Consider the following 15,436-nt stretch of genomic DNA (forward strand, 5'->3'; position numbering starts at 1 on the left):
TAAGGAGTTGATTCTGTGTATATAGATTTGCAAAGGTACAATGGGATTAAGCTCTTTTTTGCAACTCTGCATGTTTATTTTATAATATATTTACTGTGAAGAAGAGGCAAATTATTTCTGCAGACACAAATTCACAATTTTGAGAACTGCAAAACCAATCGTGTGTGATATTGTCAACTAGAAGGAAAAACTGCCCCAGATAATATTTCAGAAATCTCTGGAAAAACATGACATTGTGAACAGATTAACTGAATTCATTTACCAAGAAAATTTAAACATTGTGTTTAAATTTAGTCTCATTCTAATAAATAAATATACCGGTAATCTCATTCTCATAAATATAGTCTCATTCTAATAATTTTAAAATTATCCTTATTTCATTATGAATAACATTTGGATTATATCCTAAAAACAAAGCTATTAAAACAATCTTTAGATAGATTTTTTTTCCTCAAAAAAGTTTCATTGAAAAAAAAAATACAATTTAAATGTTTTAACTTCTAGTTTTTTATTTTAAAAAAAATCATTGATTTTATCCACCCTATAGCCACCTAAAGCCAGTTACATTTTAAAGATTTGCTTAAATATCAGTTGAATGGTCACTTTATTAATAGCTTTACCAGCCAATTATCAATATCTACAGGCAACATTCCCTGCAAACTTGCAGAACTTTTTCTGCTTTGTGTTCAACCTTACAAAGGGAAGGACTGCACTCAGTGAGGGCTCTTTTAAGTAATCCCTACTATGTTCAACATGTTGTATTGGACTTCACTCACACTTACAAGCATTGTAATCTTCATGTGTTCTGAAGCTGAGTCTTGGTAACCCTTGCTCAAATGAAACTCTGAGCCAGCCTGTTTCGTCTTTTTGCTTGTGTGTTCTTACACAAATTCTTTCATTACATTCTGGCTTTTTAAAGTAACATTTTATTTGGAAGGTTTGACAGTAACTGCTGTGAAGGACTCTGGAGAATGGAATTTGGAAGCAGGGGCACTGGTGCTGGCTGATGGAGGCCTTTGTTGTATTGATGAATTTAACAGCATCAAGGAACAAGACAGAACCAGCATTCATGAGGCAATGGAACAACAAACTATCAGTGTCGCCAAGGCAGGGTAAGTAGTTTTCAGTATGAGTGATGAATTAATATCAGTAGTCTATTGTTGATCTCTTAATTCCCTTGTACAGGGGCTTTTTTTTCTTGATTGCTCAAGTCAGATAACTTGATGAAATCTCTAAGTAAAGAGAGAAGGCCTATAATTTTGCAGACGTGGTCTGTTGCCATAGATGATACAACCACCCCCACCCACGTCAGACTGTACCCACAAGCAATATCTATGTTCCACACTTGCTTAGAAAGGTACAGATAGGAGGAATAAACATTCTACTTAATTGTTTTTAAATCTACAGATAAAGTAAAAAAAATGGGGACATTGCCCTTAAATTACAAAATTAAAAAGAGCAAGAGCTGTAATACAGCTGCCCCCCTCCCTGCTAAGTTTTTTATTAAAACACATAATTGCATGTGTCTGTAACACTGGAGACTTACACATTCTTTGACTATGTTTACTATGGTGTATCTTTTTTTAATTCTATTAAAATATTTACACTGCACCTTTCTCCTGTCTCAAGGTGGCTTGTGTGTCTATATATAAACTTCTACTAAGTCACAGCTCAGTTATGGCAATCCTGTAGGGTTTTGTAGGCAAGAAATGTTTGGAGGTGATTTGCAATTTATTTATTTATTTATTTATTTATTTATTTATTTATTTATTTATTTATTTATTGTTTCGATTTATAAACCGCCCCATCCCCTGGGGGCTCTGCTTCCCACGTGGGCTGAAAGAATTCCGCCCCAAGGTCACCCAGCAGACTTAATGTGGAGGAGTGGGGAATTAATACTGGCTTTTCAGATTGGAGTCTGCTGCTCGTAGCTACTACCTCAAGGTGTCTTATAAATGATAATCTTAAAATTACAAATTAAAACCAAAAAAAACCCCTCAAATATCTCTCTTTTGTTCCATTGCTGCCTCTGTCAAAACAGGTTCAACAGTGGTTCAACATTATACAAAACCTGACAGAGTTCAGTGGAGGAAAAATATGATGTGTGTGCATACCACCCTTCGGGGATGAGGCGGCCTATACATCTAATCAATCAATCAATAAATAAAGAGTGATCCTTCCTTCAGACTGCCTTCAATGGGGGAAAATTCCCCTGCACATGAGACCAGGAAGTGAAAGGGCCATGCTAAATCCTGTTCTGTTCACATTCAAGAACCTCACCACTTGTTTGAATGTTTTAAGGGCTGAAATCAGGATGGCATCACCACACAGTTTGCAGAGCTGCAGGAAGGCCTGCTGCAATTCCTAACCTAGTCATGCAGTGGCAGATATGATTGCCCACCTTCTATCTCTGGGAAGCAGCAACAGCTGTGCCATTGGGACCTCCAAAGGGATTGGGCCTCCTGACTCCCTTGATGCACTCATTGTGTGAGGCTTTTCCTCTTCCACCCCTTGCAGTTCATTAGAGGAAGGGAAAAGGCTCAGTCCTGATGGTGCTGTGCCTGCCCCTTCTCTGGGCTACAGCAGAATCTGCAGCTCCTCCTCTTCCTTGCCACTGCATCTCTTTCTCGCTAGGCAAATGAACAGGCAAGTATCAGTGTACCTACAGTGTTTCTACCAGCTTGGATGCAAGAGCAGCTGCCAGCTCTCAAACAGAGATGGACAGGTGAGCATCTGAGCCATGGCTTCTCTTTAGCACGCAGCTGCTCTCTTCATTTTTCGAAAAGTAGCGATCACTGACTATATTTCCAGGCCCCAGTGATAGCAGAAGAAACTCTATCCAGGAAGGAACTGGACCCTCTTCCCTCATTTGCTGGATGATGGCAGATGTCTTTTTCATTTGTTTCAAAGCAAAGTGCAGGTACCAACAGTAGCTGCTTGCCTCCATATGCCCATCACACTTTTACTCCAAGTAGAGCAAAAGCAGCTGCCATCATTCCAACCAGTCCCGAGTACTTGGTGGCCACAAGTGCTTCTGACATCCCTCCTCTGTGGAAATGGGGAAAGGTAGGAAGTCAGGTGAGTGGGAGTGCCTACTACCCAGACACCATCAGGCTAAGGCGCCCCAAAACCTGGAGCTCACCTTGGCCATTGCATAAACCAGTGGCTCTGAAGCTGTTGATTGGGACCCAAAAGTTTGTTATGACTTCCTTGCAGGTGGGTCTCTGTCAGGAGGGAGAAGGTGAAACAGAGAGCTGTGAGAGGAGGCTCTTGGAGGCTTGTTTACAATTTTGGGTTTGCCTATGTACCTATGTAAGAAATATCCATGAAATACTGTCTATAAATAAATACTAAAATAGAAAAGAAAAACATTAACCTGTTCAGTGTGGTATTCTTTCATTTTATGTTGTGTGTATAAAGTGCTGTCAAAATGCAGCCACAAAATGCTGTCAAAATGCAACTTACGGCAAACCCAGCAAAGCACTTTCTAGACAAGTGATATCACAGAGGTAGGCCCATAATGCATTCCCCATAGTGCCTTCCCAGTGGGGTCTCCTAGCATTTCTTTGACAACATGGGAGGAAGTATTCCACTGGCTGCTGCATGGTTTACGCACCTTGCATTTCCCAACTTCCGGATCACTCCCCCACCCAATGAAAGATTTAAGATTGCCAGCTTTTTTTTTTTAGCCCTTTGAATGTAATATCGATATTCCTTATATTGATATTATGCAGGCTGCTATCATTATTTTTGTTTTTAAGGGAATGCTAGCAGTCCATCTCTGCAAAAAGTGCACCAGTGAATAATTGGCTATAGTTTATGCGTTTCATGTTGGGGAAGGTGAAATTAGCATGAGCAGTGACTTTGTAAGTGGGTCCTAAAAAGCAAAACAAATTTAGAAGTGGATTCCATTTCAAAAAGTTTGAAAACCAGTGGTATTACTATGTTTTGGTTGTAAATACTATCCATTTTTAGATCTGCACCAGGAGATGGGGTGGTTTCTTTTGATTGGCTGTTTGCTTCTTTCTGCTTCATCATATTTACAGCATGTAGCAGCATACTGATGAAACTCCTATCAACAGTGAAAGAATAAGATTTTTAAAAAATTTCCAGCAACTGAACACTGCATAGATGGGAACTAATAATATTACTTGACTTGATGTTTACATCTTCCTTGTACTGAAATAAGATTAGACATGAGCACAGCCTGAAACTGGTCTTAATTTGGAACTATTCTCAGTGGAAATGGCCAACTGCTTTTAGCCAGGAGAGCCTAGAAACAGTTGTTTTGTGCTGTTGAGGGAATGTGAGACCCTTCTTCCATTCCAAGTATGTGTGTCTGAGACTGCATCCTTTCATTCCCATATTTAGAAATCCTTAAGGCATTACAGAGTGGGAGCTAGTGTTGATGTATTTTTTTTCAATTTCTGTTGTTACTGGCTAAGAGTCAAAATACTTTTTCGTGTATTACATACTGCAACAGGAAAGATTTTTGATGCTGAGCTTGTTGCCTCTCAATACATGAGGTAAGAGCTAAGATGGCGCCAAGTTATCTGGAAATAGATCATTTATGAGGCAGATTTAGAATAGGTGTCTAGATAGCTACATGGAAAAAGTTGGGGGTTGTCTTCTTGGCACTCTGAAAACAAACCTCAATTCAAGGGCAAATGAATTAACGAAGATAAAAATGTGCTGTACTGAGTCTCACAGACACACCTTCTATGAGCAGAGCTGGGTGTTGTGTATTTACATGTGTGAACATATCTGTATATTTGTGAATTAGTGCATGAGAGGAAGTGTATAATATTCCCATTCATCAAATAAGCAGTTAGCTGGCATATATATGTGCGTAAGTGTCAGGAGCCACGTGGCGTAGTGGTTAAGTGCGTACACTGCCACTCACACGGCCAGGAGTTCGATCTACCTGCGGATCAGATATCTTGGCAGCTGGCTCATGGTCAACTCAACCATCTACCATTTCTTGGTCGGTAAATGAGTGCCTAGCACCTAGCTAGGGGGTAAAGAACAGCCGGAGAAAGCAATGGCAAACTACCCCACAAATGGCTTGCCTATAAAACCAGTGCTCGCAGTGGTACCCCAGGGTCAGATACGACTGAAGAGGAAACTTTACCTTTTTACCTTTAAGTGTCAGTGATCAGGGTAAAAGAGAGCCTGCCATCCCTTTCTGGGACCACCATATACATATTATTATTGTGCTAGTTGAATTTACCAACTTTTGATTTAAAAAATAAAAAACCCTACTGAACCTCTGGAAAAGAATCTGGTGGGCTGGAATGAAAAGGAAATTTGTGTCACTTCACAAACAATTTTATTGGTCAGGTCAGTAAAATGGTAGCTGATTGTCACTAACTTCCTTTCTTTTCTTACTGTTCATTCAACCAAGTGGTAACAAACAGCCACTAAAAAATTATGCATGAGTGATTGATGGAAGGCTGCCTACATTGCAAAAAAAAAAATTGAGCATTTGCCTTTGAATGTTCCCGTATTTCTACAACAGCAGCCCAAAATCTAAAGCAACTCTGTATGTAACCTGCCTTCACTTCTCGGTAGTGTAATGGTCTCAGCAGTTAAAGGGGAAGGTGGATGAATCACCTTCTGTCTTTTAAACATTCAAGACAACTTAGATATACATGATATATGGATTCAATACAGTGAAGAACACGATTACATATTCTCTCTCAGTATGAGATTCCAGCATATCTGCCTGAGAAAACTTCTGATGGTAAAAGATTTAGGCATGCCAGCATAAAGGTGTGCCTTTATTTGGGATATGTTAAGTCACAGAAATACAACATGGTGGCAGAATGCCAACTGTAAAGGTTGAACACACTTTTCCAGACCTTGTTGAGGTACTTTTATAGTCTAGATATTTCAGATGGATGTCAGTCACATATCTTCATATATAAGGGTGATCTTGCTACAACATCTGTCACCCCATTGATTGCCAGGGTTGATTTGACTGATCTGGCTGGTTAGAAAGGTGTCCCCTACCTCCCTCTCTGCTCCATGTGTGTCCTTAGCGAAGCTGTGTGCTTGGTGGAAGAGAATGACTATCCCAGATAGGAGTGTACCATTCTTCAGTTGTCACTAACGTGAAACTCAAGTACAAACATAGTTCCCTATCCCTGCATATATTAGTGGTCTTCTGCATGACTTTTTAATCAATTAACACCCATCATGTCATGTATCAGCTACTTGCAATTTGTGAAGCACTTCAAGAATCATCAGTGTAAAAGACATTCTGCCTTGAAACTGACATGTTCAGTTTTGTATGCCTAAAATTTAGCTGTTGGGTCAAATGGGATTAATTGTAGATCATTTCTCTTCAGCATAGTGTGCAAATTGAACACAAGGACCACTATACTGGCAGCAACCAATCCAAAAGGCCAGTATGACCCTAACGAATCTGTTTCTGTGAACATCGCGCTTGGCAGTCCTCTGCTTAGTAGGTTTGACCTCGTTTTGGTATTGCTGGATACAAGAAATGAAGAATGGGATCGCATAATTTCTTCTTTCATACTGGAAAATAAAGGTAAAGGTGGGCATTAATTTGATGTACACTGTCGGCACACTGAAAAGACTGTTTCTTGTGGTCCCCAAAATATAGACACCCCCTCCTCCCCAGAAATAAGAACTGAATAACAAAGTGTACAAATAATATATTTTGAAATTGCCAACCAAGGAGATGTACCTTTTCATATTCCTAAATATTATGTGTGCCATTACTACTTTGAACAGGTGTTCAGTTAAAAATTATTAATAGCCTTATGTTCATTGGAGGTGGAATGCACAAGATTGTATAGGCTCGGGTTTAAACTACAGGATATAAGTATGTTAATGAGTTAGGACCCTGACTTGATCTGCTTTCCCTGTCTGTTTCCTTACAGAGTTTTTCGCAAGTGTGTCTGGTGTCAGATAAAATTGGAATAAATTATGGAGTCAAATAATATATGTTTGTGTAAGCTTTTGCTTTCATAAATCTTTTCATTATTGAAATGAAAAAAACATAATATGCTTAGTGATGCCAGAAAGGGCCAATCTATACAAACTAATATGTTTATTGGTGAGTTGCATCATGATTTTTCTGAGCTAGTGCAGCTGTGGAGAACTTCTCTGAGTGCTGCATGGCCTGGTTCAAATTGGAACCATGGGGCCTGAGGGCAAGGACTGCCAATTCCCTCCACCCACCCCTACACACACGGTGTTTTCCTGAGCCAAAAGGCTGGTCTGGGTAGACAATACTGACCTTCATAGACAAATGGTCTATTTGGTATAGGACAATTTAATGTGTTCATTATGTGGATTTTCCCCAGACCCAACTCTTTTTCCACAGTTGCCCAGCAGCTGCAGAGAATGGGATTTTAAAAGTCTTCAGGTGTCTGATCTGGTTCAGTTCAGCCAAAGTAGTCCCCATGGAGATATTGGGCCCATTTTGGAGCTGTACGACATGCAGTTTGGCTCTTAGACTGGATTAACTCAGCATACATTGATACTTTTAAACTCAGTTCTAACATGACATGAGGCCAAGGTCGATTTTATCTTTGGATAGTTTGCGAAACCATGATTCATTTGTTACACAAATGTGTTAGCCTCAACGAGTGTTTTCGTTATCTTTTCCCTGTAGCCTGGAAGGGCATTATGGGGAAACAAGCTAGAATTAAGTCAAGATGTCTTCATTACTACATATGAAACTTTATAGTTAAGAGTTAATGGCTTATGAAACAAAGTTATCCTTAACTGTGATTTTTCAAGGTGTAAAAAATCTGGCATCTTGACTTAATCTTGGTTTGTTCCATGGTGATTTTGGTTTCCTACTCTGACTTGATGAATCCCAACTGAACATAGTTAGTGGAGTGGCCTGCGTTCAGACAGTTATTTTAAGTATGATATGAAGTGCATACTAATACATATTAAGTATGTATTTCCTAACATAGTGTCTTTTTAAAACTATTTTTACAGGTTGCCCAAGGGTTTCTGAAAAGCTGTGGACAATGGAAAAAATGAAAACGTATTTCTGTCTTATAAAGAACTTACAGCCAGTGTTGACTGACAAAAGCAACCTAATTCTTGTCCGCTATTACCAAATGCAGCGGCAAAGTGATTGTAGAAATGCTGCCCGAACTACCATCCGCTTATTGGAAAGTTTGATACGATTAGCTGAAGGTGAGACCTTGGGATTTTTTTCTCCCTTTCCAACAGTTGTATTATGCAAAATACATTATGAAGATTTATGGAAGAGCCAACACTTCATACATCTTTTTAGAGTAGACCATCTCTTAAATACAAGTTTGATACAACTGAAACCCTCTTTGAATATTGTATGAAGACTACAGAAAAATGCTTATGTGTGATAATACTCCATATTCTAGGCATAACATCTAGAAAGTTCTTGATGTGTATTTGTACAATATGTCCATGCCAGCATTATTCTACATTCCAGGCAATGACTAAACTGTCTTGCATATGTATGAGCTGGTGCAAAGACTAAGATATCTTTAATGTCTGCCTCATGAAATACCAATTTGGGCAAGTAGTTTTCTGTGGAAATGAATTACACCCAGAAGTGAGACATTCTAAACACAGTCCTTGAGAGTTCTATTCCCCACCACATCTTGGGTGGTATTTGAGCTGACAGAACAATTTCAGCCAGTGAAGTGTGACTTTCTGGGATCTCTTTTCCCATTACAACCCCAAATGTCCCTCCAAATGCTGTTCTGGGGGACACTATCCCCAAAAACAGCGGCGGGGGGGGGGCACAATTTGTGTTGAAGAAGAAGGAAAAAGCAAGGAAGTTACTAAAAGTAAAATGTCTGTGTTAGTACATCCTGTAAAATTCATTAGCGGAAAAACTCTGTGGGACCCAAGCCACTTTTGCTTTTAAGTAGGTCCAAGATCTTCCATGAAGGTTAATGGAAAGCCTCAAGTTCAGTGGTGGGATTTAGCAGGTTCACACCACTTCGGCAGAACCGGTTGTTAAAATGGTGCTTGTAAACAACCAGTTGTTAAATTATTTGAATCCCACCATCGGAACTGGTTGTTAAATGATTTATCAAATGAGGGATTCTGTGCCATGTTCTCTGAACAGCAAAATTGTGCACTGAATCAGTACAGAAAATATTTTATTTTTTTATTTTTCTTTAGCCTTTATTTGGCATAAAACAAATAGAATAAAATCCTACAAAATACAGAATTTATAATAAAAGCAGTATTCAAATGCAAAATATATAGCATACCGTATATACTCGCGTATAAGTCGACACGCATATAAGTCAAGACACCTAATTTTACCACAAAAAACTGGGAAAACTGATTGACTCGCGTATAAGTCGAGGGTGGGAAATGCAGCAGCTGCTGGTAAATTTCAAAAATAAAAATAGATGCCAATAAAATTACATCAATTGAGGCATCAGTAGGTTAAATGTTTTTGAATATTTATTTCAAAGAAAAACAGTAAACTGGCTCTGTAAGTGGAAAAAAGGGTCAACAAGAACAATATGGTATCAACAATAACTTTAAAAGTACAAAAACCTTAGCTCAACCAGCAACCAAGCTAAAACACAAGAGTTAAAATCCTCCAAAACTGGATTCCTCATCATCATCTGTATGTCCAAATATAACCCAACTTAGATTTTAAGAGGGATATCAGAAATGGAAAATCTACTATTAGCTTCCATTGTAAACAATGGGGGATGGGGCATCCCCTTTGGGGGTCAATAACTTTGGATCCCCTGACCCAAACCTGGCTGGTATCATAAAGAGACTTTCCTGATGAGACCAGCCAGGTTTGGAGAAGTTTGGTTCAGAGGGTCCAAAGTTATGGACCCTCAAAAGGGTAGCCCCATCTACTAATAGCTCACATTGAAAATAATGGGGAATGGGGGCACCTCCTTTGGGGGTCCATAACTTTGGACCCCCTGAACCAAACTTTACCAAACTTGGCTGGTATCATCAGGAGTGTCTTCTGAGGGTACCCTGAAATTTTGGTGCCGCTAGCATAAAAACTGCGGCCCCTGTTGGCCGGCAAAGTAAAAACACAAAAAAATTTAATGACCCGCATATAAGTCGAGGGGAGCTTTTTCGGCATTAAAAATGTGCTGAAAAATTCGACTTATACATGAGTATATGCGGTAAATGTAGGCTACTGGTTATACATCACTCCCAATAAAATATTTGCTACCATTTCACAAGTTGTGAGATCAGAGTTATCCAGTAAAAAAAGGAGTCTGCATGGAGCATCCATTTCATCAGGAATAAGAGAAAACATATTAGAATACAGAAAATATCAGCATATCAACTTTCCATCCATGGGAAACAATTGCCAGTTTCTCTGCTGTTTTTCTGTTTTACCTGCATTCTAATACTCTAAATTTGTGTTAAAAATTTGGGAGAAAGTTACCTTATTTTTGCAAGTTAAAATAATTGTTGTCGGAATAATGCCACCTTGAGATTTCTGAGTAGGTAACACCGTTATTCGGTTTTGCTCTTCAGATTTACTGATCTGTTGTTTACTTTTTGAACACTTTATTAGCACATGCCCGATTGATGTTTAGGGATATTGTGACTGTGGAAGATGCAGTAACTGTGGTTTCAGTGATGGAGTCGTCTATGCAAGTAAGTATTGTAACAATCCATGTAGAGCATGAGATCATAAGCACAAGGGCCATGCCCACAAATTTGAGAACTCGAGTGACATGCTCAGCTCTTGTATATTTGTGCCTATGTATAAGAGGTCTCTATATCCTGCTCTGGTCACACTAATGACCATTCATGGGAGACTTTTCTTCATATGCAGCAGTGGTCTGTTTTCCTTAAGTGACTTTGTGAGTCATTATTAAGTAGATTTATACAATGCTAGCAGTGTCCTAGAAATGACATGATCTGTACCAAAAATGACATGATCTATACCAGAATGTAGTGGGGAATACAGTCCATACACCGCAATGGCATATTTAGGGGGGTAAGACGGGGCAGACAACCCAGGCGCCATTTGCCTGGGTCACATGGGAGGGATGTATATTGGCCACCTGCCCATTCCCTCTCCTCCCTGCACCTAGCCACCAGCCAAACTCACCACGCTCACCCGCCATCCTTGCCCAGTCCACACCTCTTGCCATATTGTTTGCCCACCACTCACCCTCCCTGGTCACTTGGCCTATGCCACTTGCCTACCTCACGCCACTCACCCAGCCCACACCACTTGCCCACCCTGCTCGCCCGGCCCAGGCCACGGTGCCCTGGTCCTTGCTGGCCTCCATATCAGCCAGGTAGAACTCTGAAGCAGCAGCTGAGTGAGCTCTCCAAGTCCGTCTCAGTGTGTACGCCATTTAAGTTAATGTTTTGTTATTGATTTGCAGAGGGTGCAGCAGGGGGGGTTGGGCTGGGAGCTGAGCTTGGGGGTGCTGTTTTGTAAAGAAATGCCCCTGATACACTGGATAGAATAATTGGAATTCAGCATTTGGACAGAGATCAGGGATTGATTCCAAGTAGCCGGGATAATCATAGAGGAGCAAGGTAAAGTTAGGATAACTCTAGAAATTAATTGCCTGACTGGCCCCCTGTCTCAGTACAGGAAATTGCTGATCTGATAAGCGATCTAAAGAATGGGAAAGTGGCTGGTCCAGATTCAATTATCCCGGAGATTTTGAAATCAGATCTGGAGTGGTGGACCCCTCTCCTGGCGGCAGTGTTTACCATCATTAATAACACAGGTGTTATCTCAAACAGCTGGCGATTAGCGGTATTAGTACCAATCTACAAAAAGGGAGACCCTACTGATCCTTCCAATTACCGGCCAATTAGTCTACTATCTGTAATTGGAAAGCTCTATTCAAAATTATTATTGATTAGATTGCAAACTTGGCTGGATCAAACTAAAATCATTGGACCTGAGCAAGCAGGATTTTGTAGAAATAAGTCAACCTTGGATCACTGTTTAGTACTCTCCCATCTGGTAAATAAGTATGCTACTACAAAGGCTTCTAAATTATTTGCTGCTTTTATTGACCTAAAAGGAGCCTTTGATACTGTGACAAGAAATCTCCTGTGTGACAAGATGAAGTCATTGAATGTTGACCCCAGACTTCTATTCCTGATCAAACAGTTGTATACCAACACTGTTTGTCAAGTTAGATGCTCTGGGGAAGGTCAGTTAACCAGCAGAATAAGTACTCCTCGTGGGGTTAAACAAGGTTGCATACTGGCTCCTACTTTATTCAATTTATTCCTCAATGATTTACCTCATGCTTTGGTGTCTGTGAATGGGCATAGTCCTAAATTACATCCTACCCATGTTCCTTTAATGTTGTATGCAGATGATGCAGTGTTATTGTCCTTGTCCAGTATTGGCCTTAAACACCTAATGTACAGTTTTGCTAATTATTGCGAAGAGAACAGACTGGAAATTAACTATGCTAAAACTAAAGTTCTCATTTTTGCTAAGAGTTGGAAGCCCATGTCCTGGCGAATTAAGGGCCACAAAATTGAGCAGGTCAAATATTTCCGATACCTTGGCATTTACTATAGGTATAATTTGTCATGGTCCTCACAGCGACTAGCAGTAACTACCTCGGCACATACCAACATGACAGCAATATATTGCTTACAGTAAAGGCAATCAATACATTCCTCTCTTGACTTTGAAGGTTTTGAGGCTAGGATTGGCTCCTTGCTACTGCACGGTTCCCCATTTGGATTTCGGCAATAAATAAATCATTTAATTTATTACATTTCAAATTCCTTAGGAAACTAATGGGGCTCCTAGATGTGTGCCTTATGCTGCGTTGTGCATTGAGATGGGCCAAACAACTCTAGAAACCTTGGCATGGATAAGGGCCATAAAATATTGGCTGCATATACATTTTCTAGTGGGATCCAATAGCTATATTCCCTCTCTGTTATCAGATCACTTTATTTCAGAATGGTATACTTTGATCTTTAGAAAGGTTGAAGCTATTGGTTTCCCCTTGGAATCACTCCTTATGCTCACAAAGGTGGAAGCCTTCAGACTAGTTAAGAATAGGCTCTTGGATCTTGATTTTCATAATTTGACTCGTGCTGCCAAGACAACCTGTTCTCCGACTACATTATTAATCCCATGCGAGCGTGGAATTATGGCAGCATGTCTTCATCTGCTGATAAATCCCACCCAGAGGAGAGCCTTGGCTACTGCAAGATGTAATGTGCTGCCATCAGCTCTGCTGGAGGGAAGATTTAAGAATATGGAACGTTCTAAAAGAGTTTGTTCATGTGATAGGACTACAGTTGAAACACTTGACCATTCATTGTTTCTATGCCCTAAATACAATAAGATACTCATGAAATACATGAATTCCATTTTCTTGAAATGTTCTCAGTGGCATGAGTGTTATAAGATACCCAATCTCCTGAACAGCTCTGATGTGCTCTTTTGTGAAACTGTTGCAAATTTTATACTGGAAATTAGTAATTTTAGCAATTTTAACTGTATTTCTTAACCTTGTTTTGTTTTAAAACTTTGTCCCGTTTTATATGCCAATGAAGGCTTGTGTTGTTGGAAATTAATTGTTGCCAAATATGTTTTTAGAAAGTTGTTCTTTTCAGGAACAATGTCTTTTGAAAAATGTAATTTTGTTTGAACACATGTGGCAATGGGGCTGAAGGTGCATTGTGATTTTTCCAATCTCTTGATTATGACCCTTTCTGCACAAGTCACATAGAACATTTCCAGAACATTTTCAATCCCGCACTTTACCATGATGTTTGTCTGCACTCACCTCCACCAAAACATTTAATCCCCACCATGAAAATGACCTAGACTAGTCTGTTTTTTCTGATGACTCTAGGGTTAAAGGGATTTGCCAATATCCTTTTGAACAATCTAGCATGCTGATGAATTGAGCACTAGCCAGCTTCTCAATAAGCTGATCCAATCATGGAGTTGGATAGGGATCCAATTCTGTCACTGCATTCACCTTTCTAAAATCAACACACAACCTGTATTCAGGAGGGTCATTCTCAGCCAATTTCTTTTTCTGCACCAAGACAATAGGAGCACCCCATTTACTATGCCTACGTTCAATCACTCCCCACTTCAACATCTGCTGAATCTCCTTCTCCACTACCTGCTTCATATGATCATTCAACGGGTAGGGAGTGGTCTTAATTGGGGCAACACTATCAGTGTCAATATGATGTGAAATCAAATGCGTCTTTCCTGGCCTCTCAGTAAATAAAGGTTTGAAACATTCCAAAACATCCATCAATTGTCCTTTCTGCTTACTAGTCAATTCATCAGAGACCTGAATCTTACTAACATCAGCTGTGGGATCAAAACACCATTCTTCCAATTCCTCTCCTTCCAGCCAAGCCTGGACAGGGAATGTTATAGCAGCTCTTTCAAAATAAGGACCATTTTATCCCCATCTGTACCTTGCACTTCCTGAATCACATAATTATCCTGAGAAAGAACTTTCACTACCTCATAAGGCCCCTGCCAAGCCACAGCAAGTTTAACCACAGGTTTCATACTCAGCAGTAACACATTATCTGCAACAACAAACTTGCCTTAGAGTCACAATAAGCTTTCTGCTTCTGTTGTGCTTGTTATAGATTCTCACCAGCCGTCTCCGTCACACTTTGCAAAGTTTTCTGAAGCTTTTGAAAATAAGCGCATACATTCTTTGGACAAGTGCCACCACTCAGCCCTTCCCAATTCACTCTGGCCAAATTCAAAGGCCCCTCACATCACAACCAAATAATAACTGATTTGGTGAAACCCTAAACTGTCCTGAGGAATGTCTCTCAGAGCAAAAATTAAAAAAGGCACCGCCTGATCCCAGGTCTTTGTATGGTCTTGAACATATGTCTTCAACATTTTTCCTATAGTCTGCACAAACCTTTCCACCAAACCATTAGCCGGATTATATGCAACAACGGGAGTATTTTGTCTTTCAGCCAGTTCACAAAATTTCTCCATTACCTGTAACATTAAATTTGGCCCCTGGTCAGTGACCAGAATCTTTATAAACCCATATGTAGCAATGAATTCAATTAGAACTTTTGCAATGCTTAAATATGTTATATTACATAATGGGTATGCACACATTATTTATTTATTTTCTTAAGCTTTTATACCGCCCAATCCCCGAAGGGCTCTGGGCGGCGTACAACATAAAAAGAACAGTGTAGAATAAAACATTTAAAAACAGTGATAACCATAAAAAACTATTTCTAACAAATATATGATAAATCTCAGTAAACTAATGGCGTTCAACAGTCTGTTTATAAGTTTCCCTCCCCTCCCCCAAAAGGGAGGAGTGGCATCCAGTATTCTAGCTTTAAAATTCCCTCCCCTTCCAAAAGGGAGGAATGGCGAGTCTCATCGGATGACAGTAGGCCCAGATGTCAAGGGCCAGATAAGGGGGGCACCATCAGCGGC

At 39.8% G+C, this 15,436-nt stretch overlaps 1 protein-coding gene across 2 annotated transcripts in view; it reads left to right on the top strand.

Moving 5' to 3' along the window:
* Positions 1–15,436, top strand: part of MCM9 (minichromosome maintenance 9 homologous recombination repair factor) — a 52,166-nt gene that overhangs the window by 24,404 nt on the left and 12,326 nt on the right. The window contains exons 8-11 of one of the 2 annotated variants that reach the window (XM_048492157.1): positions 938–1,112; positions 6,351–6,553; positions 7,981–8,184; positions 10,550–10,632. In XM_048492157.1, the coding sequence (XP_048348114.1) occupies positions 938–1,112; positions 6,351–6,553; positions 7,981–8,184; positions 10,550–10,632 (665 nt within the window). The remainder of the gene's footprint in view (positions 1–937; positions 1,113–6,350; positions 6,554–7,980; positions 8,185–10,549; positions 10,633–15,436) is intronic. The other variant, XM_048492166.1, reaches the window with a different exon arrangement.

The sequence above is a fragment of the Sphaerodactylus townsendi genome, linkage group LG01 (assembly GCF_021028975.2).
Source record: "Sphaerodactylus townsendi isolate TG3544 linkage group LG01, MPM_Stown_v2.3, whole genome shotgun sequence".
In the NCBI taxonomy this organism is placed as follows: Eukaryota; Metazoa; Chordata; class Lepidosauria; order Squamata; family Sphaerodactylidae; genus Sphaerodactylus; species Sphaerodactylus townsendi.